The sequence below is a fragment of the Acinonyx jubatus genome, chromosome B1 (assembly GCF_027475565.1).
Source record: "Acinonyx jubatus isolate Ajub_Pintada_27869175 chromosome B1, VMU_Ajub_asm_v1.0, whole genome shotgun sequence".
NCBI lineage: Eukaryota > Metazoa > Chordata > Mammalia > Carnivora > Felidae > Acinonyx > Acinonyx jubatus.
The window spans coordinates 168,841,770-168,869,329 of record NC_069382.1 but is presented as its reverse complement, the minus strand read 5'-3'; the positions used below and the strand labels follow the sequence as shown (position 1 = coordinate 168,869,329).

Below are 27,560 nucleotides of genomic sequence, written 5' to 3'. Positions count from 1 at the left end.
CATTTTGTATTTTTAAAAAGCTGAGACTCACATCTGTGCCACGACCTAAATTTAAAATAGGAAATGAAAATTCAGTAGGAAAATAAGCTATGAGAAGGTAACTTTCTCCAAAACAAGAGCACTGAGGTTTAAAATGTTATTAACAAAATAGAAACCCTATTACACATCTAAAAATTAGGTTTTAGTTTAGAAGAAAGATTTTAATTTTTCAAAGGAGTTGATTTTTTTACATTTATTTTTTAATTTTTTAAAATGAGAGCATGAGCAGGAGCGGGGGGAGAGACAGAAGAGAGGAGAACAGAATATCTGAAACGGGCTCTGTGCTAACAGCAGCAAGCCTGATGCAGGGCTCAAACTCACAAACTGTTAAGATCACGACCTGAGCGGATGTTGGATGCTCAACCAACTGAGCCAGCCAGGTGCCCCAGGACTTGACTTGATTTTTTTTTAAACAATACACATTTATAGTTTCAAAATTCAAATAACAAGAAGTTTTTTCTTTTTTAAAGTAAAGTTAAAAGTACTTTTCTCCCCTCTGAGGTAATCTCTATTAAAAACTTTCATGTAGGGGCGCCTGGGTGGCTCAGTCGGTTAAGCAGCCGACTTCGGCTCAGGTCATGATCTCGCAGTCCGTGAGTTCGAGCCCCGCGTCGGGCTCTGTGCTGACAGCTCAGAGCCTGGAGCCTCTTTCAGATTCTGTGTCTCCCTCTCTCTGACCCTCCCCTGTTCATGCTCTGTCTCTCCCTGTCTCAAAAATAAATAAAACGTTAAAAAAAAAAAAAAACTCTCATGTAAATTTTCTAGGCATCACAAATACATGTATACTGTATATACTTGTCAAATTACAATTAAAATCACTACATTTCAAATCATTAAAAAGTCTTAAATATAACTTAAAAAAAGAATTAGACTGGTTGCTCTAATCATTGAAAGCTTAGGTTAACTTTTAAAGCCATGGTTCATCACAGTATCATTTATAATGGTGAAACTGGCAACTACACCCATGTCCAACATTAAATGAAAACTCCAAGTAATCAAGCTTATTCAAAATATCTTCTAAAATATAGCCAGTTAAGGGGTGCCTGGCTGGCTCAATCAGAAGAGTGAGCGACTCTTGATCTTTGGATCTTGAGTTTGAGCCTCAGGTTGGGTGCAGAGATTACTAAAAAGAGAAAGAAAGATTTTAAAAAAATAAAAAGTAAAAAAAAAAAAAAAATGTAGCCAGTTAAAAATAAAAAAGTTTCTAGAAATCAAGAAAGTAGAAAGTTTCTAAGGCCATGGTAAAAAGCTCATTAAGTTAAAACAAAAACAAAAACAAAACCCCACAAACTAAACTAAGTACAAGCTTATGTGGGTATTACATCTTATTTACACCAAAGATGAAGTTTATTTTTTATTTAAAAAAATTTTTTTAAGTTTATTTATTTATTTTGGGGGGAGGGTGGGGCAGAGAGAGAGTAGAGAGAGAATCCCAAGTAGGCTGTGCGCTGTCAGTACAGAGTGCAACACGGGGCTCGATCCTATGGATCTCACGATGGTGACCTGAGCTGAAATCAAGAGTCAGATGCTCAACCGACTGAGCCACCCAGACGTCCCCCAAAGATTCATTTTAAATAAATAAATAAAAGACTGGAAGAAAATGCCATGTACAGAGATAACTTCTGAATGAGAAGATTACAGATTTTGTTGTGTTGGGCTTCATATACTACCGTCTTGCAGCTTTTCATAACAAGCATCTCTTATGTTAAAAAAAAAACCAAAACACAGGGGCTATTAGAAATCCATCTTCAATTCATGAAAGGAGTTCTACTAGCATATTCTGACAGCTGTAAAAAGTAGGTTTACTTACTATAACTTCTATGATCATGGAAGATCAGTCAATACTGCTGCCATATAAAGTCCATGAGCTTTGGGTCAGGGGAAAATTGGGTTTGAATCCCAACAGTACCAGTGGCTTTACCCTGGGCAACTGACCTAACTAGTCAGAGCCTGTTTGCTGCAGTGTAAATTAGGAATAACAGTATCTGACTTGGAGGACTGATGTGACAAGTAAATGGGAAGTGTGTGAAGGAATTCAAGGGGCTGGCAAATATAGCCATAAAAGGTAAATGCCACTATTATTGATATTCAGGCAGGTAACCACTGTTTAATTTCAGACTCAAATAATTTTCAGCCCTTTTTCAAAATGGCTTTTAAAGTGCCCAAACTGCTCTTTATCCAAATGGAGGATGTGCTGATATGTGCCCAACTACAGAAACAACCATTCATATGGTTAGTACTTATTATGTGGGCCAAAACACGAATGTGCACATAAACACGTACCAAAAGAATACCTTTACTTATAAGCCTGTAGCATGTATCAGTTAATCATCTAAGAAGTTTTATGGTCATAAAAAGTCCTTATAGAAGCCAAAATATAACAAAGAACAGTTGGGAGTGCTTCACTTTCTGCAAAATCTTTATATTTCATATACCAATATATCACTATTTATTAATTTGGACAATTTAGGGTCTTGTATTGAGGTTTTGTTCTAAGTCCTATTAAATTATATGGGAAAAGATCACAAATAATTCCTTTTAGCAATGTACCATTTTTTACAAACACAGATTAAAGTTATTATTTTTCTTCTTTTATTTGTTACATCAACATGCCTACTGATTGTCTAACTGGTCCTCCCTGACCTCATGGGTCTTCCGATCAAATAGGCCAGATAGCCACAGACAATTAAATACAGAAAGTGAAGTGATGGGATCAGAAACACTGCTATTTACAGAAGCCTGAGGTGGGTGAGGACAGAGCTCTGGTAAAGGTCTTGTGTGACCTGAGCCTCCAAAGATAAACACAGTTAGCTAGGCTTAAAGACTAGGAAGAAACTAAAGACAACCAGTATTTTTCTAGATTAAGTTCCCCCACCTCAAAAAAAATCAACACACCAATCAAATTTAACATTTTTTTAGCTCATTTGGAAAAAGGGGTCTTGCAGTGAAAAATCTATTCAGTTTACAATGATCCAATGATAGTCCAAATAGTTAATCACTCACATCAATGGAGAAAATACAGAAAGAATTCAAATGACTACATAAGCAGGCAGAAAGTGGTAGGTTTTTGGTGTGTGGAAGACAAGGTAATGCACAGGAAGGAGAAAACTTTAAATACTTAAAATGTACTTTAAGCCTGGTAGGCTCTCAATACAACAAAGCAAGAAGACCTAGGAGTTTTTACAGAGGTCCTCTCCCTCTGCAACTTTGCCTGTGTAACTTCAGCAAAAAGACCAACAAACCAATGGACTTCATTAAGGATTGGATTGGAAATGATAGAATACACTATCTTGCCCTTAACAAAAACATGGTCTATCAAAACCAAAGTACTGTGTACAATTCTAAACACTAGTTCAGAGGCAGTAGGGTACAGTGATTAACAGATATGTTCAAGTCCAACTTTCTGCCACTTACCATGTCACAGTTCCTTCATGTGTAAAATGGAAGTAGGAATACCTACGTCAGAGTTGTTCTACATCTACAGTTAACTGAAAAACCTGTAATTTTTTAGCATAGTACTTAACACGTAAGAGTTCCCCAAAATGGTAGCTATCATTATTACTACAAAGCAAGAAGTAATCTCCCAGAGAAAAGCCATTAAAATATTAAGAAACATTCTCAAACTTTGATATGCATTAAAATCACCTCAAGGGCTTGTTGAAAATGCAGATTCCTGGAACCCATTCCTCCCAGGGATTAATTCTACAGTTCTAAAGTAGAATGTAACCATGCTCTGGCCCAAACATCAAGAATTACTGAAGTAAGAGAATCAAGGCACTGTCCTATTAAAAAAAGAAAAAAAAAAAAAAGACTCAAAACTAGGATTCTTCTATATAATGGGCTTATCTAAACTGACAGTATCTTCAAGAGGAATACAGACATGTTCAGCAAGTTCATTCATTCAACTAACATTCATTAAGTACCTACTAGGCAGAGAATAGGAAAACATCCCCAGGATCCCAATTTTCACAGTTTAACTTCTAGCATAGGAACCAGAATATTAAAAAAATAGGGAAATTCCAGATAGTGCAAAATGTTATGAATAAAAGAAAATGGAGAGAGAACTGGGGAGAAATTTCCTCAAAGAAACATCTGAAACCTGAATGACATGATGGAATCAGCCATAGCAAGATCTGGGAGAATACTGAAGCCACAGGGTACAGCAAGCTCAAATGTCCTAAGGCAGGAACAAGCCTAGCAAGTTCCCAGCTTGTCCTAGTGGGTCTAGAACACAGGAACAGACATGGTCAGGCCCTAGGGTACTAATCTAGGCAGAGGGATACAAGGGGAGTTAAGGGAAGGAGGCTGTTCCAGAACACGTCGTTTGTATTGTATTCTGAATGTGATGAAAGGCTCTCCAAAAACAAGGCAACATAATTTACACTTTAAAGGATCTCTGGGCTGTGGTAAGGGGAATTACCATAAAAAGCCAAAGTGGAGGCAGGGAGGTCAGGAGGTTACTACAGTAGGCCAGATATGGTGAAAGGTGACAAAGGTAGAGGCGGTAGCGATGGGTAGTAATGGCCAAATTTAGAATATAAACACTCCAATTAAGGTAAGTCAAAGAAAAAAGAACTAAGTCACAAACTAAGTAGTAAGCATCTGGGACTAATTACCCAAGAGATACAGAATAAAAATAGACTTAAAGGTTCTAGGTAAGTTCACAACTAACAGATGTAAACAGGTTATTAGTATACTTAGGATACTTCCTAGACAGTACTTATCTTTTGAAGCTGAGGTGAAGGGAACATTTCCTTCTCTTTTGGCACCACCAAGAAGGCACTGGGGTAAACGGGCATACATCCAAGACTCTTCAGTGTGATTCATAAAGTCAAATCTTTCAGGACCTCACTAACGGAGGCCTGGACAGCTGGTCAGCATTTGGAGCACAGTGTAGCTATGGAACAGAACTAAAGCTTTACCTGAATCAAATCACTAAATTAGTAAAACTCTTTTAAACTACCTGTTATCAACTTAGGCTATTTTGTGCCTGCTCTCCCAAGGGTTAAACAAGAAAACCTTCCACGGCTACACAATGCATATTAACTTCTTCGTATTATCATAAAAGTTTGGGAGGAAAGGTTTGGCAAATATACAGTGAATATACCCTAAAAGATAGGTTCCAAAAGTCCGTATCTATTAAAATATAAATTTTGTTACTCCAAAGTACTACTATGAGAAAAAGCAAGGTTACAGAAAAGCATATGCAGTTATGATACCATTTTTGAATAAAATGTCTAACTGCAAAAAAGAAGTCTGGAAGGATATAAACCACTAACATTTTGGTCATCTCTGGATGGCAGGATTATCAATGACTTATTTTCTTGTTTATTAATTGTAATAATTCTCCAATTATTACAAATTATTGCATATAAGCAAAAATATTCAGTTACAGGTTACATAAAAGGTAAAAAAAAAAAAGAACTTCAAAAAAACAATTTCATTTTTCTAAATCAGCAGGATTCCAACTGTGGTATTAAGAAAAAAAGATCTCAATTGCACATATAGGAGAAAGAAATTCGTTAAGAAGTGATCCATGTTATACCACCCAAGGATACACCCTTCAAGGGAGGAGCCTAAATTCCTAAGTACTCTTTCTGGATTTCATAAGGGGCAATCAATTAGCACATACGTGTTTTCTCCTTTCTTGCCATTTACCAAAGAAACACCTCAATTAATCAGTTTTCTGGGGACCAAACAACAACAAAATCTTCTTTTTTTAAACACCAACTGAGGGCAAAAAGGAGGTTTGGTCCTCTTGTCTCTGTGCTGTCGAGGGGCGCAGAGGGTGGCAGGGTTTGAAGCAGCCTACACTAGAAGAATCTGCGTGGCCGGCCACCTGAAGTCAAAGAGAACACAAGCTTTCTGCAACCTCCACTGAATAGGGTCTAAAGACTAAAACACCTGAAAGGTCTTCCACCGTCCTTACACCTCAAGTTATCGTGCATGTAGAGCTGGCAACGGTTTACAACAATAACACACAAAAACTGGAAGGTCTCTTCAACAAACACAGATATTACGTGCGTGAGGCTCATCTGGCTCTCCATGCAAAACCAAGACATTCTAATAAGGCCGAATCTTCGATTCGGCAAACTAGGACAAGTGAAAACATCCTATCGACTTTCTACAGCTAACAAACATCATCTTGGCTAAAATCCTAACACACACAGAAACAGCCACTTTGGAAAACTTTGGCTTTAAACGGCAACACTGGACTTCAGGTACTCCGGTAACCAGTTTATCGCACATTATCTATCTTTATAAAGGGTACTACCTCTTTACTGTCAGCTCCAGTTCTACTAACTGAACAAACAGAAAAAAGGAATACTTTAAACTCCCACCACAATAAGAGCTAAAAAAGCTCCCGCTTTCTGGATGGCAGCTTTCCTGGCTCATCAATCACAACAAAGGACGCATTCTAATGACTTCATCAAACCTAGAGAAATAGAGGTAAATGACAGAGTGTAGGTTTCAGGGTTTGTGGGTTTTTCCTTTCAGCTACGATTCTCTTCTTTTTACTCCATTATACGCCTCCACCCGAGCTGACGGTCTTGCCCTAAAAATAAAACCACCCGTGGCTACCGTCCACTTTCCTGCCAAGCCCCGACTCTGGTTTTCTGCAGAGAGAGCCAAATTGCAGGTTCTCTGCCTCGCTCTTCGCCGGGGGGCGCGGACTCGGCAGCAGCGGGCTTCTCCCGGTGCAGAGTCACCAGCCCGGCCGAAGAACCACCAAGCCTGAGAAGCCAGCCCCGCTCTGCCGCAGCCGCCGCAGTTCCCCAGAGCCTGAGGAACCCCCAAGAAAAACAGGGTGACGGGAGGGTGGGCCGGCAAACGGCGGTGGTAGAGGGGGAGACACTCACCCGCCCAGACAACAACCGACGGGGCGGGGAGGATGGGGGCCGGGACCCAGGCTCGGCAGAAAAACCGCCTGAAGCTTCCGGAACGCTGCGGCTGCTCGGGACGTCGCGGCCGCTGCTGCTCCTGGCCGCTGACTTCCTCCCCTCCTCTGTTTTGATTCGACTGACCACGTCACTCTAAGCCACGAGACCCGGATCTGCCGGCTCCCGCGGGCGGCGGCGCAACAGATTGCAGCGACTCGAGACGCCAGCAGCCCGCCTGCGGAGCATGCGCGCACCCCGCGCCTGCCCAGTGCGTTGGAGGAGGCGGGGCGGGCGCGAGCGACACGCTATTCGTGGGGGCGCACGGCGCGGGGGTTGCAGTTCCGGTTGGGAGGGGTGGGGCCGAGCGCTGTGAAGTGAGGAGGGCGAGGCCCCGGTTTGTTTAACTGACCAGCGTAGCCTCTGTTTTGTGTTTGGTGGACAACGTCCTTTGCTGTGCGTTTCCCTTTGTCTGAGCTGGTGGCTTTCTCTGACCCGAGTCCTTAGAATTGCGAGGGTAGAAGTAGAGGTGGGCTCAAGTTCACGGGTGCTGAGAAAGGGTACCTCTGTAGAGATTTTTATTTTTTTTATCACTCAGGCCCGAGTGAAAATTAGGAGATGAGTATTTAGTCTGATGCACAAAAGTATGTCAGATGTAGCAGTTATTGATCTTCTTTACCCTCCCCTAATGTTTTTGCACCCGGAAAGCTGTCTAAAATTAAGCTTAGAAAAAGAGAATATGTCAGCATCGATGACTTGCGGGTCGGGAGACAGTGAACAGGGAGGGGGTAAGCATTGTTGGGTGGCACCCCTAAGCTTTAATTGCAGGAATGCTATTAGGGGAGTAAGAACCCTAGTTATTTTTGGACCAAGTTGGTGCTTCCTGCTCTCCCATTCTGGCCTTAGTCTACCAGCTAAACCTTTGGGGCCCCGGAAATTTCCCAATTTGGCAAAACTTACAGCTACTCTATTGTTTCTTAGGCCCAGGAATTAACAAACTTTAATTAGAACAGGACCAGTGGCAAGTAAAAGTGTAAGTTCCAAACAAAGATTTCACAAAGGCAGATCCTCTCTGCCTATCCTCCAGAAGCGTGAAAACTCCTAAGAAACTGTCTTCCTTACCCTGATTTAGTGACCTTAACGAATTTCTACCCAGCTACTTAGTAAATCATTTCAACTGATTGAGTCACCTTTAGCAAATTAGTAATATAATCTGAAAGATATTTTTCATGTGTAAATCTTTACACAGCTAAAGATTTCTAAATAATTTAAGGTTTCTGGTAAAAAAAAAGTGTTTACTAGTTAATTAACAGATTACAAGTAAATAGAAGTCAAACTTCTTGGCCCTTAATCTGACATCTTGAACTCTACTCAAATTTAGAGAGCTTGAGGTGGAATCTAAGGCCCTAATGAAGTTCATGTTGCTATAGCAAAGGATCTTGAATTTGTGGAACTTTAATTTGTGGAACAAAGTCTTTGGGCGCCTGGGTGGCTCAGTTGGTTAAGGTTGAACATCGATTTTGTCTCAGGTCATGATCTCACTGCTTATGGGTTGGAGCCCTGCATGGGGCTCTGTGCTGACAGCTTGGAGCCTGGAACCTGCTTCAGGTTCTGTGTCTCCCTCACTCTCTGCCCCTCCCCTGCTCTCTCTCTCTCTCTCAAATATAAATAAACATTTAAAAAAAAAGAAAGTCTTATATGCTTGAGTGCACTCCTGTGCACAGATGTGTTTGCAAACACAGCTGTGTTTAAAACAACAGTATGTCACAACTAGAATCATATGGGTTGTTGCAAAATTATCAATATTTGCTTTAATAAAGTAAACTACAGGAAAAATCAAGATGTTAGGATCCTTGGTAGGTAGCTTCCAAGGTAAACTCCAATGATTCTCACCTCTGTAAATGTAGTCCGCCTCCAGCACTTTTGATTCGGGACTAAGCTGATCCATAGAATACAGCTGAAGGCATGTGACTTCTGAGGCTAGGTCATAAAGGCACTGATTGCAGCTTTCCACCTCATTCTTTTGGTTTGTGTGCCATAGGGGAAGCTAGTCTACACACCACTCCACTCAAGCACCTCTATGAAGGGAACATGTGAAGAGGAACAAAAGCCTCCATCGACAACCACACCAACTTACCAGCCATGTGAGTGAGCTACTTTGGGCTGATCTTGTAACGCTAGTCAAGCATTGGATGACTGCATCCTTCTCCAGCATCTGTTTGTAATCTCATGAGATAGAAAGGGCCAGCTTTACCCACAGTGATTTGGGATCTTATATGGTTGTTTGCCCAATCATAAAGTTGAACCTTTCTAAACTTTAAACAATAGGAAAAAAAGTGCATGTGTAATTCTATATGTAATTTGAAGAATAACATAGAATCCTAACACAGTACATGGAACATAGTAGATACTGAATAAATATTTGTTGAATGGCCCATAAAAGACATACCCCTTGGAAAATACTGGAAATAAATATTGATAAGGGAGTAACACCATAATATATGAAGGACTCATACAAATTAATAAGGAAGATATTACTGGTCTCCAATACTTGTGTAGGTGTAGAGTATGAACTGATGGCTTACACACAAATGGAGATACAAACAACTAATATTTGAAAATCTTCAATCTCATCAAAAATGCAAATTAAAGTAAGCTTTCCTTTTTTAACTACTACCTTATGAGACTTTTTCTTTTAAGGTTTTTTATGTCTCAGTAATCTCTACACCCGACGTGGGACTTGAACTCACAACAACCCTAAGATCAAGAGTCACATGCTCCACCGACCAAGCCAGTTAGGCATCCCTGGAGATATTTTTAAATAGGAGTATCTAATATTTGTACTATTAATACTACTAGTAGAAACTTAAGTTGGCAGTTAGCTTTTCGGAAATCAATTTGGCGATATATATGAAGTTCTAAAAAAAATTGGCTCAATTTCACTATTAAGAACTTAAGTAATTTAAAAGTAAGATTATGAAGATATTAATTACATTTATATGATGGAAATAACCTATGTGAACAATGGTAATGGAAAGTATAACCTTGTTACATTGTGTGTTACGATCTAAGAAACTTGAGGATAGAAATAATTTAAAAAGAAAGATTTTAAGAAAGTTAATCACATTTTGTATGATGGAGAAAAAAAATCTAAAAATAATCTAAACATGGAATGGAATGGATGAATATGTTAAATTATATGTTCGGGATTGACAAACTTGAAAATTTCTTCCCTTTCTGAACCAGACCCTAGTTTGATTCTTGATCTAGAAGAAGAAAGTGTTTGTAAATAATACATGCTTTATATATTCATAAAAGCATTCTGGAAGATATTCCTAAAACTACTGACACTGATTACTGGGGACAGGGAAGGAGGGTGGAGAGGAGGAAGTGATGAGAGACTTCCTTATGACTTTTTACCCTTTTGTATGGTTTGAATTTTTACATAGCCATATATTATTTTTGCAATGAAAAACATTACTAATTTTTTTCACTTTTTTTTTTTTTGTGGTTGTATTAGTCTGCACAGGCTGCCATAGCAGAATACCACAAACTAAATGGCTCAAACGACAGAAATTTATTTTCTCAAAGTTCTGGTGGTAGGAAATCCAAGATCAAGGTGCCCACAGGTTTGGTTTTTGGCGAGACCTCTCTTCCTGACTTACAAACGGCCACCACCTGACTGTCCTCACATGGCCTTTCTTCTGTGCATAGGCCCTCCTGATATCTCTTCTTCTTATAAGGACGCTAATGCTATTGAATTAGGGCTCACCCTTATGACCTCATTTACCTTTAATTACTTCCTTATAGGCCCTATCTCCAAATATAGTCACACTGGGTGTTAGCGCTTCAACACATGAATCTGAGGAGACCTAATTTAATCCATAAAGAGTGGTTACACATATATAGCATGAAATTTACTATTTTAACCACTTTTGATTATACAGTTCTATGGCATTAAATACATTCATGTTGTGTGTGCAACAGTCACCAACATCAATCTCCAGAACTTTTTCATCTTTCCCAATTAAAACTCTGCCTGTTAACACTAATTCCCCATTCCCCCTTCTCCCAGTCCCTGGCAACCACCATTCCACTTTCTATCTCTGTAAATTTGACTACTCTTGGCACTTCATATAAATGAATCATACAGGGTTGTTCCTGGCTGGCTCAGTCAGAAGAACATGTGACTCTTGATCTCAGGGTTGTGAGTTCGAGCCCCATGTAAGGTGTAGAGATTACTTACATAAAACTTAAAATAAATGAATCATAAATGAATAAATGAATCATCACTTAAAATAAATGAAAATGTCCTTTTGTGACTGACTTCTTTCAGTTAGCATAATTAAGGTCATCCATGTTGTAGCATATAGCAGAATTTCCTCCCTTTTTAAGGCTGAATAATAATATTTCATCATATGTATATACCACATTTTGTTTATTCATTCATCCATTGATAAAAACTTGGGTTGCTTCTGGGGCATCTGGGTGGCTCACTGAGTTGAGTGTCTGACTCTTAATTTTGGTCTCAGGCTCATGGGATCAGGCCCCACGTCAGAGTCTGTGCTGAGTGTGGAACATGCTTGGGATTCTCTCTCTCTCTCTCTCTCTCTCTCTCTCTCTCTCTCTCTCTCTCTTTCCCCCCTCCCCAAATGTCTCTCTCCCTTGCTTGTGCTTTCTCTCTCTCTCTCCCTAAAGAGACAAAGCAACAGCAACGACAACAACAAAACTTGGGTTGCTTCCACCTTTTGGCTTATTGTGAAACTGCTATGAACATGGAAGTACAAATATCTATTCAAGTCACCGCTTTCAATTCTTTTAGACATATACCCAGAAGCGAAATTGCTGGAGCATATGGTTATTCTATATTTAATATTTTGAGGAGCCATCATACTGTTTTCCACAGTAGCTACACACTTTTACATTCCTACCAGCAGTGCATAAGGGTTCGTTTCTCCACATCCTCACCAACACTTGTCAGTTTCTTTTTTTTTTCCATATCAGCCATCCTAATGGGTGTGAGGTGGTGTATCATTATGGTTTTGATTTGCATTACCCTGACAGTGATGTTGAAAATCTTTTCATGTGCTTATTGGCAATTTGTATATATCTTCTTTAGAGAAATGTCTATTCAAGTAGTTTGCCCAATTTTTAACTGGGTGGTTCTTTTTTTGTTTTTGAGTTGTAGGAGTTGTTTATATATTCAGGATATTAATCCCATATTAGATATATAATTTGCAAATATTTTCTTTCATACCATGGGTTGCCTTTTCACTCTATTGACAGTGTCCTTTACACAAAAGTTTTAAATTTTGATAAAGTCCAATTTATCAATTTTTTTTCTTTGAAATGCCTGTGTTTTTGGTGTCATATCCAAGAAATCATTGCCAAATCCAATGTCATGAAGTTTTTCCCCAGTTTTCTTCTCTTTTTTTAAAATATTTGTTTTTGGGGCACCTGGGTGGCTCAGTTGGTTAAGCGACCGACTTTGGCTCAGGTCATGGTCTTGCGATCCATGAGTTCGAGCCCCGTGTCGGGCTCTGTGCTGACAGCTCAGAGCCTGGAGCCTGTTTCAGATTCTGTGTCTCTCTCTCTCTGACCCTCCCCCATTCATGCTCTGTCTCTCTCTGTCTCAAAAATAAACGTTAAAAAAAATAAAAAATAAATAAAATATTTGTTTTTGAGAGAGAGCACACAAGCAAGGGAGGTGCAGAGAGAGAGGGAGACAGAGAATCAAAGCAGGCTCGAGGCTCTGAGCTGTCAGCACAGAGCCTGATGCAGAGCATGAACTCCTAAACCATGAGATCATGACCTGAGCCAATATCAGATGCTTAACTAACCGAGCCACCCAGGTGCCTCTACCTGGTTTTCTTCTAAGAGTTATATAAATAGTTTTAGCTACTCAATTTAAATCTTTGATCAATTTTCAGCTGATGTTTCTATATAGTGTAAGATAAGGTTCTACTTCATTCCTCTGTATTTGGATATCTATTTTTCTGAGCACCATTTGTTGATGAGATTGTTCTTTCCCCATTGAATGATCTGGATACTCTTGTCAAAAATCATCTGACCATATACGTGAATGTTTATTTCTGGGATAGAATACTATCACGTGTGTGTGTGTGTATCTGTTTTTATGCCAGTACCACACTGTTTTGGTTACAATTACTATGGCTCTAGAGTAGGTTTTGAAATCCAGAAATGTGAGACCTTCAACTTTTTTCTTCTTATTTTTTTTAAAGTTTATTTATTTTTGACACAGAGAGAGAGAGAGAGACAGAGAATGAATGGGGGAGGGGCAGACAGAGGGAGACACAGAATCTGAAACAGGCTCCAGGCTCTGAGCTGTCAGCACAGAGCCTGATGCAGGGCTCAAACCCACAGACCACGAGATCATGACCTGACCCAAAGTTGGACACTCAACCAACTGAGCCACCCAGGTGCCCCTTCTTCTTATTTTAAGATTGTTTTGACTATTCAGGGTCCCTTGAGATTCCATATGAATTTTAGGCACGATTTTTCTATTTCTGAAAAAAATGTCATTGAGATTTTGACATGGAGTGTGTTGATATGTAGATCACTTTAGATAGTACTGACATCTTAATAATATAAAATCTTCCAATCCATGAACATGGGATAGATGTATTTTCATTTATTTTTTTCTTTAATTTCTTTCAGCAATGTTTTCTAGTTTTCAGTGTATTAGTTTTTCACTTCCTTAATTAAGTTTATTCCTAAACATTTTTGATGCTATTATAAATGGAATTGTTTTCTTAATTTTTCTTTCCAGTTGTTCATTGTTAGTATATAGGAATGCAACTGATTTTTGAGTGGTGATTTTGTATCCTGCAACTTTGCTGAATTTATTAGTTCTAACAGGTTTTTTGTGGAATCTTCAGGGTTTTCTACATATAAGATTATATCATCTACAAACAGAGATAATTTTACTTCCTTTCCAATTTGGATGCCTTTTATTTACTTTTCTAGCCTAACAGCTTTGGCTAGGACTTCCAGTACAGTGTTGAAGTCATTAATTAATTTTTTAAGTTTATTTATTTATTTTGAGAGAGAGAGAGAGAGAGCATGAGTGAGGTAGGGGCAGAGAGAGAGGGAGAGAGAGAATCTTAAGCAGGCTCCACACTGTCAGTGCAGAGCCTGACATAGGACTTGATGTCTCGAACTGTGAGATTGTGACCTGAGCCAAAATCAAGAGTCAGATGCTTAACCAACTGAGCCACCTGGGTGCCCCTCTTTAATGAATTTTTAATTATGACTGCCATACAGCATATGGGAAAATGCTTAGGAACCTATTTATTGTTAAAGGGGAAAATGACACAACATGCACATTATAATTACACCTGGGTAAAGAATATTAATACTAAAAAAGGGAATATTAAAAAGTAAAGACGGTTGTGTTAGGAAATGAGATCATTCCTGATCATATCACGTTTGAGATTTTAAAAATATATCAGCAGTTGAACTACAGTCTGAACTAAGCATATTAAGAATTATCGTGTTTTGGGGTGCCTGGGTGGCTAAGTCAGTTAAGCATCTGACCCTTGACTACAGCTCAGGTCATGATCTCATGATTTATGGGTTTGAGCCCTGCGTCTGCTTGGGATTCTCTCTCTCCTTGCCCCTCCCCTCCTTGTGCTCTCTCTCTCTCTCTCAAAATAAATAAACACTAAAAAAAGATTTACTATGTTTTTTAATATTAGTATTCTGAGAGTATTGGGCTTTGTTCTTAAGATTAATCCATTCATTCCAGTGTTTGAGACTGAGGTTTTATCTCAGATGTAAAGGTTTTGAATCTATTAAAACAGTTTACAAACTGTTAAAATGCCTTAGATAACTTGAAGTTCAGAGAGGTTTATATTTTTATGTTTTAGCAATTTGTATGAAATATTTAATAAAGATCTCTACTCTTTACCATATTTGCTTCTGATGTTTTACAGTTGCTTTTTAGTAACTATAATTTTTAATGGGCAGAAATTAAATTTTTAAAATTTAGTAAAATATTTCCTAGTTTCCTTTAAGGTTTTTTTTCTTCTAAGCCTAGGTTATATTCAGTTCAGCAGATGTTTGTTGAATAAATACCTACTGTGTGTTGGTCAGTAGGGGCACATTTATGAATATGAAAATCATGTGGCCTACAAAGAAAATACAGATCCAAACATTTAATGAATATTTATTTATAATTTCTTCTAAATTCTCAATTATTTTTTATATGTAAACTCTTAATTTACTTGGGATTTATTTTGGTCAACAATGCTTCTACAGTTTTTTGGAAGTTAATGAGGCACTGCAAATTCACATTAGAGCTGTTTTATTACTCAAGTGTAAAACCTTAATGTTAGCCAGTTGAAGACGGTTTTATACAACTTAAATTCAAGAGAATTAGATCTTGAGAAAGTCTATTCACTTTTATAGTCATCAGAATAAATCAAATTACTCATATTTTGAAGAGTTTGCTGTTTCATTACTATCATGCTATTTCCTCAGATAGAGAACATGAGTTGTATCTTCGTAATTTAAAACTGCAAAGGGAGGAGTGCCTGGATGGCTCAGTCAGTTAAGCGTCTGACTCTTGATTTCGGCTCAGATTGTGGGATCAAGCCCCCCACCTTGGACCCTGTGTGGGGCATGGAGCCTGCTTAAGATTCTCTCTCTCCCTCTGCCCCTCCCCTGCTTGTGTGCACACATGCTCTCTTGCTCTCTCTCTCTCTCAAAAAAGAAAAAAACTGCAAAGAGAATCAAACAAGATTTTGTATGTTCATTTTTTTCTATATAATAATTAATAGTAATCTATTTGCTAATTTTTTAGAAAGTAATAAAATTAACATAAAATTTCTAGAATGGTTTTTCAAATTTTTGTGTAATAGATATGGAAGAAGGGGATCTGATGAAGGAAAAATCAAAGTTTCTTGAGTAGAAATTTGAAAAAGAAAGGCATTTAGGGTGAAGAAAATTAAAGGTAAACTATTTGTCCTCTAACGTTGCAGATAATGTTTAAGTAAGTGTGGATAATGTTTAATAAGTGTGGAGAAGCAGTGTGATAGCTTCAGTATGGTTGCCCTTTGCCCTTTTACATTTCTTCCTTTAAAAAAAAATGGGTTTTTATTTTGAGGGACATACAGAGAGAGAGAGAGAGAGAGAAAGAGAGCAAGTGGGAGAGAGACAGAGAAGGGGTGGGGGATAGAATCCCCTCACATTTCTTCCTTTTAGAAGATATTGCTTAGGGGCATCTGGCTGGCTTAGTTGGTAGAGCATGCAATTCTCAATCTTGGGGTTGCGGATTCAAGTCACACACTGGGTGTAGAGATTCCTTAAAAATAAAATCTTAAAAAAATAAAAGATATTACTTATTTCATTCTCTGGAACACATTAAACATATACACATAAATAAAACTAGAGGAGAATCTGTGTGGTTCAGTCGGCTGAGCATTTGACTCCTGATTTTGGCTCAGATCATGATTTCATGATTTGTGAGATCAAGCTTCATGTCAGGCTCCAAACTATCAGCCTGGAGCCTGCTTGGGATTTTTCTCTCTCCCTCTCCTCTCTCTCTCAAAATAAAAAATTTAAAAAAAGCAAACTAAAAATTATTGAGTTCTGACAGTTATTTAGCTATGTCTGTTTTTATTCCCCAATCTCCACCTAACTGGAGTTAAATATTTCAGTCACAAAAGTATTTCAGCCTCTTTAAATTGTAAAAGATAGCATCTTCTGCTAATGGGATATTCTTTCTCCTAATGTGTTATGTAGAATTATAAATCTTGAAGGGACCCCAACCATTACAGGAGGATTGTAAGTGCCTCTTTCTATTCCTGGCTATTATCTCTTTGTCTAACTAAATCCACAGACTTTTAGCTTCAGCCATATTCCAAAATGCCACACTAGCAAAGATTATAAAAATTATAAAGAGAAAGAAACAGAATCAGGGAAGAGTCAAGAAGTGCAGGAATTCCACTGGGCCCCTTCCATGGCCACCTATTTAACTTTCCCTTGCTAGTGAAAATCAACATTATACTATGCACTTTAAATTTTAAAATGTACTCTTCTTATATGTAACAAAGATAAAGGTAGACATGCAGATGGTACAAAAATCCTGAAGTGCATTCCAAATGAAATTGTGCTTTTTAAGAACCTAAATGTCAAATTAATAGGAGATTAAAATAGGTGAAAAGATGTTCCTTTCCTGAACTAGGCTTTAGTCTAGGATCAGCTATGACTAGAAATCCTGTGGCTCTGGGAAGGAGGCTGTGTGCCTTGAGAAGGAAAGATCATAGGAAAGTAAACTGGGATATCAGGGATGGTCTGGAATGTTCATGGTCTCAATCCCATAGGATTATGGGTCAGCAACATCCTGGGCATTTAATTAAATGACATAATATATATTAAAATGCCCTGTAAATAGTAATGAACCAGAGAATTAAAAAAAACAACCAATTCTGAATGATTTGTAATATTAGTCTTATACACGTATTTGCAAGTCTCTACCACAAATGTTGCACTTCTGCTTTAATTGTATGAAACAGAATTTAGAAGGAATCCAACTCAATTCATTGTCTGTGTCAGGGATTATTTCATTTTAGGTGAAATAGGGTCCTGTTTTTGAGCCCACAGCTAAGAATACATGGTACTAAAGACTACCCTCCCCTGGGACACCTGGCTGGTCAGTGGAGCATGGGACTCTTGATCATAAGGTCATGAATTCAAGCCCCACATTGGGTGTAGAGATCACTTAAAAAAAAAAAAAAAAGATTACCCTCCCACATCCCATTCTGTGTTTGAGGAAGCATCAGCTTTTGGAGTCTATCCCTCCCCCACTGGGTCTAGTGAGAGGTACTAGTTGAGAAAATTCGCACTACCACCACCATTTCCCCCTCTCTCACATAAGAGAAGACAGAAACAATAAAAGTTGTATTTTGGAGGGAATACAGTATTCTAAAGAGAGGGTATTATCTCTCCTTACATTGTGAGGGAGGGTAGAGAATTTCCTCCTTCCTCAAGACCAGGAAGGGAGTTACCAAAAGAATCATTCAAAAAGTAAGAGTGTTTGAACCCTCTGAACATGCTTCAATACATGCTTCAATAAGTTGAGAATCAGTGATTGCCTCTGGTCTAAAACTTGCTAAGCCAGTCACCTGATACTGCTAGGGAATAGAAGAAGAGACATGAGGGGCACCTGAGTGGTTCAGTTGGTTGAGCATCTGACTCTTGGTATCGGCTCAGGTCGTGATCTCACGGTTGTGAGATGGGCCCCACATTGGAATAGAGCCTGCTTGGGATTCTCTCACTCCCTCTCTCTCTGCCCCGCACCTACTTGCACTCTCTCTCAAAATAAATAAGCAAATAAACATTAAAAAAAAAAGGAAAAAGATACATGAGAGGGGTGCCTGGCTGGCTCAGTCAGTAGAACATGCATGTCTTGATCTCAAGGTCATGAGTTCAAGTCCCACATAGGGCATAGAGTTTACTTAAAAATAAATACTAAATACAATTTTTAAAATTTAAAAAAAGACATGAGAAAGTGGGTAAAGCTGAGAGAAGGGAGTGTCAGCTGAGTAATGGGGCAGTGTGTATTTCTACTGTTCAGAATGGCAAGTTTCTCAAGAGTCAAGTTTTACCACATGGTATAGCAGGGCCCTAGACAACTGCCCCATCACCACACCTGTACAAATGCACATGCAATGCATACCCACACAGGCTATGTATTATCTCCAGCTCAAGCAATCTAAAGAAATTCAATTCCAAATTCTGAGGAGAGAAAAACCAATTAGCCCAGCATAATCTACTCCTGGTCCAATTGGCTAGGGACTGAAGAGCAATATTATGTGTGAGCAAACTCTTGGAGCAGGAGGCATGGGCAAGCTCACTTAAAGAAAAGGAGGGGTGCCTGGGTGGCTCAGTTCATTAAGCGTCCAATTCTTGATTTTGACTCAGGTCATGATCTCACAGTTTGTGGGATTGAGCCTCAAGTCTGTCTCTGCACTGACAGTATGGAGCCTGCCTAGAATTCTTTCTCTCTCTCTGTCTCTTTCTGCCCCTCCCCCAGGCTCCCTTTCTCCCTCTCAAAAATAAACTTAGGGCGCCTGGGTGGCTCAGTCGGTTGGGCATCTGACTCCAGCTCAGGTCATGAAGTTGCTTCCGTGAGTTCGAGCCCCACGTCAGGCTCTGTGCTGACAGCTCAGAGCCTGGAGCTTGCTTTGGATTCTGTGTCCCCTCTGTCTCTCTACCCCTCCCCTGCTTGTTCTTAAAAAAAAAAAAAAAACCTTTTCAAAAAAAAAATAAACTTAAAAACAAAAAAGAACTGGATAGGTGGAAGTTAAGTGAGAGACATTACAGCATAGTTATCTGCAACCAATATTTTGATGATAACACCAAAGTAGGGAAACTGACCCATTGTAAGAGAAGACATGTTCCATTTCCTGACCAAATCTTCCATTTTGAGGTAAAAATCTCAGGAAAAATGTCATTGTCCTATGATATTGAATGATGTTTAATATAAAATTTAATTGCCATTATGACATGACTATAGTTGGCAGAAGTGGTTATATATTTTATCTCCCATTAAATTATTTACGGAATATCCTTAAAAACAAACAAACAAACAAAAAAACTCAAGAACAAAATGAGAAAGTACTCATTTGGAGTAACTGTAATTTTAGTTAATCATTATGTACCTAACTTCTAGGCAAAATGTTTTTTTGGCCCAGAAGATGGTTCCGAATATACGAGTAGTCCTCACTATCAACAATAACAAATCCCTATCAAGCACTTATAGAAGGTCAAGTCCTTATGCTGAGACTTGAATTGCATCATGGTTCAGTTCAAATAAACTGAGTGCCTCCTGAAAGCAAATCACTGTGTGGAGTGCTGGTGCTGGGATAACTGGGAATCCATATTAAAAACCTAGGTAGGGAGCGTGAAGGACTCCACGAATTCCGTTTGGAGGCATCTTTGAGCTCGCCGAGTAAGCATCATGAGCAAAGCTCACCCTCCCGAGTTGAAAAAATTTATGGACAAGAAATTATCATTGAAATTAAATGGTGGCAGACATGTCCAAGGAATATTGCGGGGGTTCGATCCCTTTATGAATCTTGTAATAGATGAATGTGTGGAGATGGCAACCAGTGGGCAACAGAACAATATTGGAATGGTGGTAATTCGAGGAAAAAGTATCATCATGTTAGAAGCCTTGGAACGAGTATAAACAATGGGTGTGTTCACCAGAAGAAACCAACTGCTTCCACGTGTCCCCTTCATAGCACCAGTTTTACTACAATATAAAAATCAGGTCATGCATTTTCATATTGAACTTTTTTGTTAAATAAACTTTTTTAATAGTCAAAAAATGCTTTCTCAGACATTCCAAACATGGAAAATTGAATGTTAGCTTTTACTCTAGTTTTTTCTAACACAAACTGTTCCTGGTTGAGACTGATTTATTCCAAAGCTTATATGCATAAATATTGAAGAATCTGATTAAATGTGAAGAAGCATGGCTAGGATGGCCTTTTTTCATCTTTTAATGGAAAGATAAAGAAGCTGAAAACCTGAGCAGATTTCTTCTGAAACATTAACTGTAATTTTCAAAACTCTTGTAGTAGTTTTGATGTACTCTTGACTTTTCCAAGTACATCTATATTCCAAGTATACTGCAATTGAAGTAAAACACAGGAAGTAACGATATAGTTGTTTATTTTGAACATAAACAGGGAAGATTTTTTGAATACAAGAATAGAATAGAACTCTAGAGAAAAACAAAAAAAAAATAAAAATTAAAAAAAAAAAAAACCTAGGTGGGGCGCTTGGGTGGCTCAGTCAGTTGAGCATCCAATTTTGGCTCATGATCTCCCGGTTTGTGGATTTGAGACTCACATCGGGCTCTGTGCTGACAGCTCAGAGCTTGGAACCTGCTTAGGATTCTGTGTCTCCTTCTCTCTCTGCCCTTCCCCCACTTGCTTTCTATCTCTCTCTCTCAAAAATAAATAAATGTTAAAAAAAAATCTAAGTATACAATTTGAATTTTTACATATGTGAACACTCACATAACTGCCACCCAGAGCAAGATATAAAATATTTCCAAAAGACTCTCTCATTCCTCTTTCCACTCAGTACTTGGAAGAAGGCCTTTAAAAAGAAAATTACAGTCAAATGAATCCCTGGGGAATGTAAAAAAAAAAAAAAAATAGGGAAAGGAGAGCACAGTTAGCTAGTCTGAGGCTAAGAAGTGGCCTGAGGCTTAACAGCAGAAGAGCTTGCTTCTATAATAACTTAAAAATGTTTTAATAGAAAAATTGCTATCCACGAAGTTTATTGTAAGTGGTTTAAAATTTTAAGGGTCAGGGTTGCCTGGGTGGCTCAGTCAGTTAAGTATCCAACTTCAGCTCGGGTCATGATCTCGAGGCTTGTGAGTTCGAGCCCCACATCAGGTTCCCTGCTGTTAGCACAGAGCCTGCTTCAGATCTTGTCTCCCTCTCTCTCTGCCCCTCCCCCACTTGCTTGCTCTCTCTCAAAAATAAATAAACATTGTATGGAAACCAATTTGACAATAAATTTCATATATTAAAAAAATAAACATTTTTAAAAAATATTAAGGTCGGCTAAGTAATTTCATAATTTCTAATTCATTTTTCAAGTCCAAATAAATCTGAAACATTAAAGCTAATTAAGATTTTTTTAAAGATTTCATGCATCTTGGGGTGCCTGGGTGGCTCAGTCGGTTGGGCGACCGACTTTGGCTCAGGTCATGATCTCACAGCTCGTGAGTTCGAGCCCCACGTCGGGCTCTGTGCTGACAGCTCAGAGCCTGGAGCCTGCGTCGGATTCTGTGTCTCCTCCTCTCTCTGCCCCTCCCATGCTCATGTTCTGTCTCACTGTCTCTCAATAATAAATAAACATTAAAAAATTTCTTAATAAAAAAATAGATTTCAGGCATCTTTAAAAAGACAAAATGATGGTACATGGTAGAAAGATGACATATCTCTAATTTCCACCTATTCTATTCAGACTAAATCTTATTGCTCAGATTTCCCCTCCCCACCCATTGCACATTAAAAAAATCTGTAGACCACTGAAAAGGCTTAGAAGCAATAACCAACTCAATGTCAATGAGCACCCCAAACACCTAGATTATGGTCTCTGAAAATCATTTCCCACTAACAGGAACCAGGGTTCCTTGCAAGTTTGGAACAGGAAAAGTGCAAGATGAGCAGGAACATCTTATTACACCAAAGTTATCAAAAATCATACTAAAAGAACTTAGGAGTGGGGCACCAAGGTGGCTCAATCAGTTGAGTGTCAAACTCTTGACTTGGCTCAAGTCATGATCCTAGTGGTGTAGAATTGGTCCCACAGTCAAGCTCTGTGCTGAGCGTGGAGCCTGCCTAAGATTCTATCTCTCCCTCTGCTCCTCTCCCTGGCTCACTTGCTCTCGAAGGAAAGAAAGAAAGAAAGAAAGAAAGAAAGAAAGAAAGAAAGAAAGAAAGAAAGAAAGAAAATGTAGGAAGGAAGAAAAAGGTAGGAAGGAAGGAGGGATGGAAGGAAGGAAGAAAGGAAGGAAGGAAGGAAGAAAAACTTAGGATCCAACTTGACCACTGACCCACAGATTTGTCATTTTTTGATCAATTTGAGATCAAAAAGCTAAATAATTTGGATTACAACATATCAAATGTATTAAAGTTCATATGCTCCTAATAATAAATAATAAATAATAATAAATAATAAATAAATAATAAATAAATAATAAATAAATAATAATAAAAAGTTTTTAACTTCTTTGGTTGCCTTTGAAAAATGCCAGGGAACTAGCCCATCATGAAAATATTAAATAATTAGAAAGAATCAAGCATTTATCCTATTTTTACCAAATTAACTATACCTTGGAATAAATCACTGGTAAAAGAAAGATTATCTCTATAGAGAAAATTTCAGCTAAAAAATTTCAGCTAAAAAAATAAAAAAGAAATGATAGTGTTAGAATATTACCCTTTTGCAACCTCCAGTGAAATAATGGATATAGGCAGTGATTATCAATGGTTGTTAACACCCTTACATAAAAAGCTGATAGAATGCTGAAGCTGACCAGAGCACCTGGATGGCTCAGTCAGTTAATTTTCTGACCCTTGATTTCGGCTCAGGTCATGATCTCACAGGTCATGATTTCGAGCCCTGCATCAGGCTCTGTGCTGACAGTGCAGAGCCTGCTTGGGTTTCTCTGTGTTCCTCCTTCTGCCCTTCCTCTGTTCATGCACATGCTCTTTCTCTCTCTGAAAAATAAATAAATAAACATTAAAAAAAAAAGAATACTTAAACTGACCATCTAATTAATTAACCTGAACCACTGATTAATCTTAATATCACAAAAAGAGAAATAGCCAGACATTTGTGCCTCTTGTTGAGATATAATAGGAACACACATCACTACCTCAGGTATTTTGGGGGAAAAAAAAACCTAACCTGAATCAGATCAAATATAATAATACCACAAGGATATAAACAGCAAAATCTAAAATATACAAAACTCTATAGGACAAACTATCATGTTTCTTAAAAAAAAGATGAAAAAGACCTATATATAAAAAGAGACTTAAGAGACAACAAGCTAATTTAATATGTAAACCTTATTTGGATGTTGACTTGAATAAACCAACTGCTAAAAAATTTGGGGGAAAGTTGGAAAAAAATAACACTAACTGGGTATTTAATAATATCAAAGAAATATTGATATTTTTTAAGACATGACAATAGTTTTGTGGTTTTTGTTAAACTTTAAGATATTTTTATATTTTAAAGATGCACAGTGATGATTTATAGATGAAATGATAAGAGGTTTAGGATTTGACTGAAAAACTTCTGGTAGTAGGGGTAGTGAATGTGGCCATGTGCTATATTGTTGAAGCCAATATACTCTTGTATATTAATTTGAAATTTTTAGTACAAAAAAAAAGTTTTTCAGAATTCTTTGAGCACAAAAAGCCTTTGTAAAAAAATTCCATGGAACCAATCACAGTTTATACACTTTATTTGAATCCTTATTTGAACAAACTGTCAAAAATTATAAGACAATGGGAAATTCTGAACACTAACTGGATTTTTTATGATATTAAGAAATTTATATTAATATTTTCTGTACGGTAGGCTACTGTGGCTATGTTAAAAATAGAGTTCTTTGAGGTGCCTGGCTGGCTCAGTCAGTGGAGCATGTGACTCTTGATCTCGGGGTTGTAAGTTTGAGGTCCATGTTGGGTGTAGAGATCACTTAAAAATAAAATCTTAAAAAAATAGAGCTCTTTTAGAGACACATAATAAAACATTATAGACGAAGTATGATGTCTGGAATTTGCAAAATAATCAGGAGGAGGAAAATGGATGGTAGTATAGGTGAAAAAAAAGAGCATTATCAGTACAGATTAACCATGTATTGATAGTTTTTGAAACTAAGTCATTGTTATTGTTTATTATATTTTCCCCTTTACTTTTGTAAAAATTGATCCATAACTTGTATTTCCTCAAAAATGTATTTATTTTTGGGTGTTTTTCATAGCAATGCGTGATATTTTTAAATTTATGTAACTTTGCTTTTCGCTCTTCTGTGAAGAGTTCATTATTGATCATCCTAACAAGCAAGAGTTCAATATACTGCATTACGTCTAAAGATCAGTGTCTAAATCAGAAGTTTGAGAAGTTCCCAACAGTCTTTCAGGAGGTACATGTTGCAACAGTGCATTTCTGATTCTTTGTTTATATAAAGTTTTTTTATTTATTTTGAGAGAGAGAGAGAGAGAGAGAGAGAGAGAGAGAGAGAAAATATGCAAGTGGGGGAGTGGCAGAGAGATAGAGGGAGAGAGAGAGAATCCCAAGCAGGTTCTGCACTGTCAACACAGAGCCCATGAACCGTAAGATCGTGACCTGAGCCAAAGACGGACACTTAACTGAGTCACCCAGGCGCCCTGTATTTCTGATTCTCTATCTATTATTCTTTCCATGTACCTATTAAACTTACATTATCAATAGCTAGTGGTTGCCAGAGCCACTTCACACTTTCTCCTTCCCATTGAGAATCAATTGTGCCTATCTCTTCTCAGCTTCAAGTTCAGTGATGTCACACTAGTAGCTTGAAGTTGGCATAGTAGGAATATTTACACCATGGACATTGGCAAATGCTGCAAATCAAGGGCTACTCCCACCCCCTCCAGCCAGTTGTTTACTATCACAACACTGCCCAAATGCCTTTTTTGCCATATGAAATACATGTTTATTAGGCATTCATGGTGCTAGTCACACAAAGGTGCCCACCTGAAGGAGGTTTGATATACTAACCAAATTTTACGAAAGTATACAATACATTAATGTATAAAGTGCACAATTTATACTTTTTAGTATATTCATAGATTTGTGCAATCAGTACTACTATCTACTTTCAGAACATTTTAATCACTCCAACAAGAAACCACATAAGCATTAAGAATCACTTTCCATGCACCTCCTTCTTCCTGCCCCAGGAAACCACTACTATACTTTCTGTTTCTGTGGATTTGCCTATTCTGGCCTAGCAGTGGAATTGCTGGGGCAATTTTAGGCTAACCTTAGGCTCAGCATTTTGAATAACTATCAAACTGTCTTCCAACATGACTATACCATTTTACAATCCTACCAGCAATGTATGAGAGTTCCATGCATTCCACATACATTCTACATTCCTGTACCATAATTCTACCAACTTGTTATTGTCTTTTGTTTTTTAGCCACCTATTGGATATGAAGCCGTATCTCAATGTGATTTTGACTTGCATTTCCCTAATGACTAATTATGTGGGACATCTTTGCATGTACTTATGGGTCATTTGCATGTCTTCCTTGGAGAAATGTCTATTCATATCTTTCACCCATTTTTTTAAAGTTCATTTTATTTATTTATTTTGAGACAGAGAGAGAGCAGGAGAGGGGCAGAGAGAGAGCAAGTCCCAAACAGGCTCCATGCTGTTATTGCAGAACCTGATATGGGGCTCGAACTCATGAACCTCTAGATCATGATCTGAGCTGAAATCAAGAGTCAGAAGCTTAACCGACTGAGCCACTCAGTGGGCAGGCACTCCTCTTTTACACATTTTTTTAAATCAGTGGGGACTGAGCCACTCCCAGGCAGGCACTCCTCTTTTACACATTTTTTTAAAATCAAATTGTCTTTTTATTGTTAATTTGTAAGCATTTTTTGTATATTTCATATACAACTCCCTTATCAGATATATGATTTGTAAATATTTTCTTCTATTCAGAGGGTTATCCATTCACTTTCTTGATAGTGTCCTTGGAAGCAACACTTCTTTGTCCTTTGAAGTGAAACGCTTCAAAGTTTTAATTTGATAAAGTCCAGTTTATGTATTTTTACTTTTGTCACTTGTGTTTTGGTCATACCTAAGAAACTATGTCATGAAGATTTACCCCTGTGTTTTCTTCTGTGTGTTTTATTGCTTTAGCTCTTAGGATATGATCCATTTTGAATTAATTTTTATATATTATGAGTTAGGGGTCCAATTTCATTCATTTGCATGCAGAGACGCAGTTGTCCCAGTACCTTTTTTTTGAAAAGACTATTTTCTCCCATCTTTTTGATAGATTCAACCTCTGATTGGGAAATGTGTCTATGCAAAACTCATGAATCACTTAATTTCTAAACTCAGTATCATCATACTTGTTTAATGTCCACCAGAGCTACCTGTCATCTCATGACCTGAATATGAATAGTCATAGGTTAATCTGCTCTGGCATCTGAGAGATATCCAGGAAGTAAGCTATATTTATTTTTTTAAAAATCATGTATCCTAGGGGCACCTGGGTAACTCAGTCGGTTAAGTGTCCGACTCTTGGTTTTGGCTCAGATCATCATCTCACAGTCTCATGAGTTTGAGCCTCATGTCAGGCTCTGTGCTGACAGTGCGGAGCTTGCTTGGGATTTGCTCTCTCTCCCTCTCTCTCTGCCCCTCCCCCTCTCACACTATCTCTGTCTCTCTCAAAATAAATAAGCTTTTTCAAAAATCATTTTTCTGAATACAGTAATATTTCATATTATTCTTTACAGATAAAAAATGCAACACTTTTCAATATTATTTAGTCCTATATTTTCTTGTATAAACATACCATTTTTTAAACTGCAAAGATATTGGTAGAACCTTTTACTTATATCCAGTGATGATTCATTAGAGCTAAGGCATGGATTCTCCACCTAGCTTCAAAGTTTACTTTTTAAACAAAATTTACATAAGCTAACAGAAAACATTTGTGGTGGATTTTTACTGTGTTAACTTAGTTAAGCAAGAACTCATTTCCAGAAATTTTCTTCCTTACATATTTACATGTTAGCCTGGACCACAAGAGACATTTTGGGTGAGATTTGGAAGACAAAGGTGAAAAAGCAGCCATCTTAAAAAAAAAATATTGAGACATAATTCACTCTCCATATAACCATATAACTCACCCATTATCATCTTCTTTTTACACTCAAAGGATTAGTACAGGTACTACCTACCGTTGTAGTTCACACCCATGGTCTCTGATTTGTTGGCTCACGGTGGAGGTGTGATGCAGCAGCTGGGTCCAAAGCAACTTTGTCTCCTGCTGGATCTCCTCCTTTATTTT

At 37.9% G+C, this 27,560-nt stretch overlaps 2 protein-coding genes and 1 long non-coding RNA gene across 3 annotated transcripts in view; 2 read left to right on the top strand and 1 right to left on the bottom strand.

Moving 5' to 3' along the window:
• The window catches only part of SMIM14 (small integral membrane protein 14), a 79,825-nt gene extending 72,669 nt beyond the window's left edge, over positions 1–7,156 (bottom strand). Inside the window, exon 1 of the mRNA XM_027055569.2 lies at positions 6,900–7,156. The gene's annotated coding sequence lies outside the window, so the exon portion shown is untranslated. The remainder of the gene's footprint in view (positions 1–6,899) is intronic.
• A 74-nt stretch (positions 7,157–7,230) lies between these two features.
• The window catches only part of LOC106985070 (uncharacterized), a 28,127-nt gene continuing 7,797 nt past the window's right edge, over positions 7,231–27,560 (top strand). Inside the window, exons 1-2 of the long non-coding RNA XR_003418832.2 lie at positions 7,231–7,373; positions 8,959–9,061. This is a non-coding gene — a long non-coding RNA (uncharacterized LOC106985070). The remainder of the gene's footprint in view (positions 7,374–8,958; positions 9,062–27,560) is intronic.
• On the top strand, positions 19,814–20,275 carry LOC106985069 (small nuclear ribonucleoprotein G-like). The gene has a single exon (XM_053217451.1). The coding sequence runs from the start codon at positions 19,903–19,905 to the stop codon at positions 20,131–20,133; it is 231 nt and encodes a 76-aa protein (XP_053073426.1). The 5' UTR covers positions 19,814–19,902; the 3' UTR covers positions 20,134–20,275.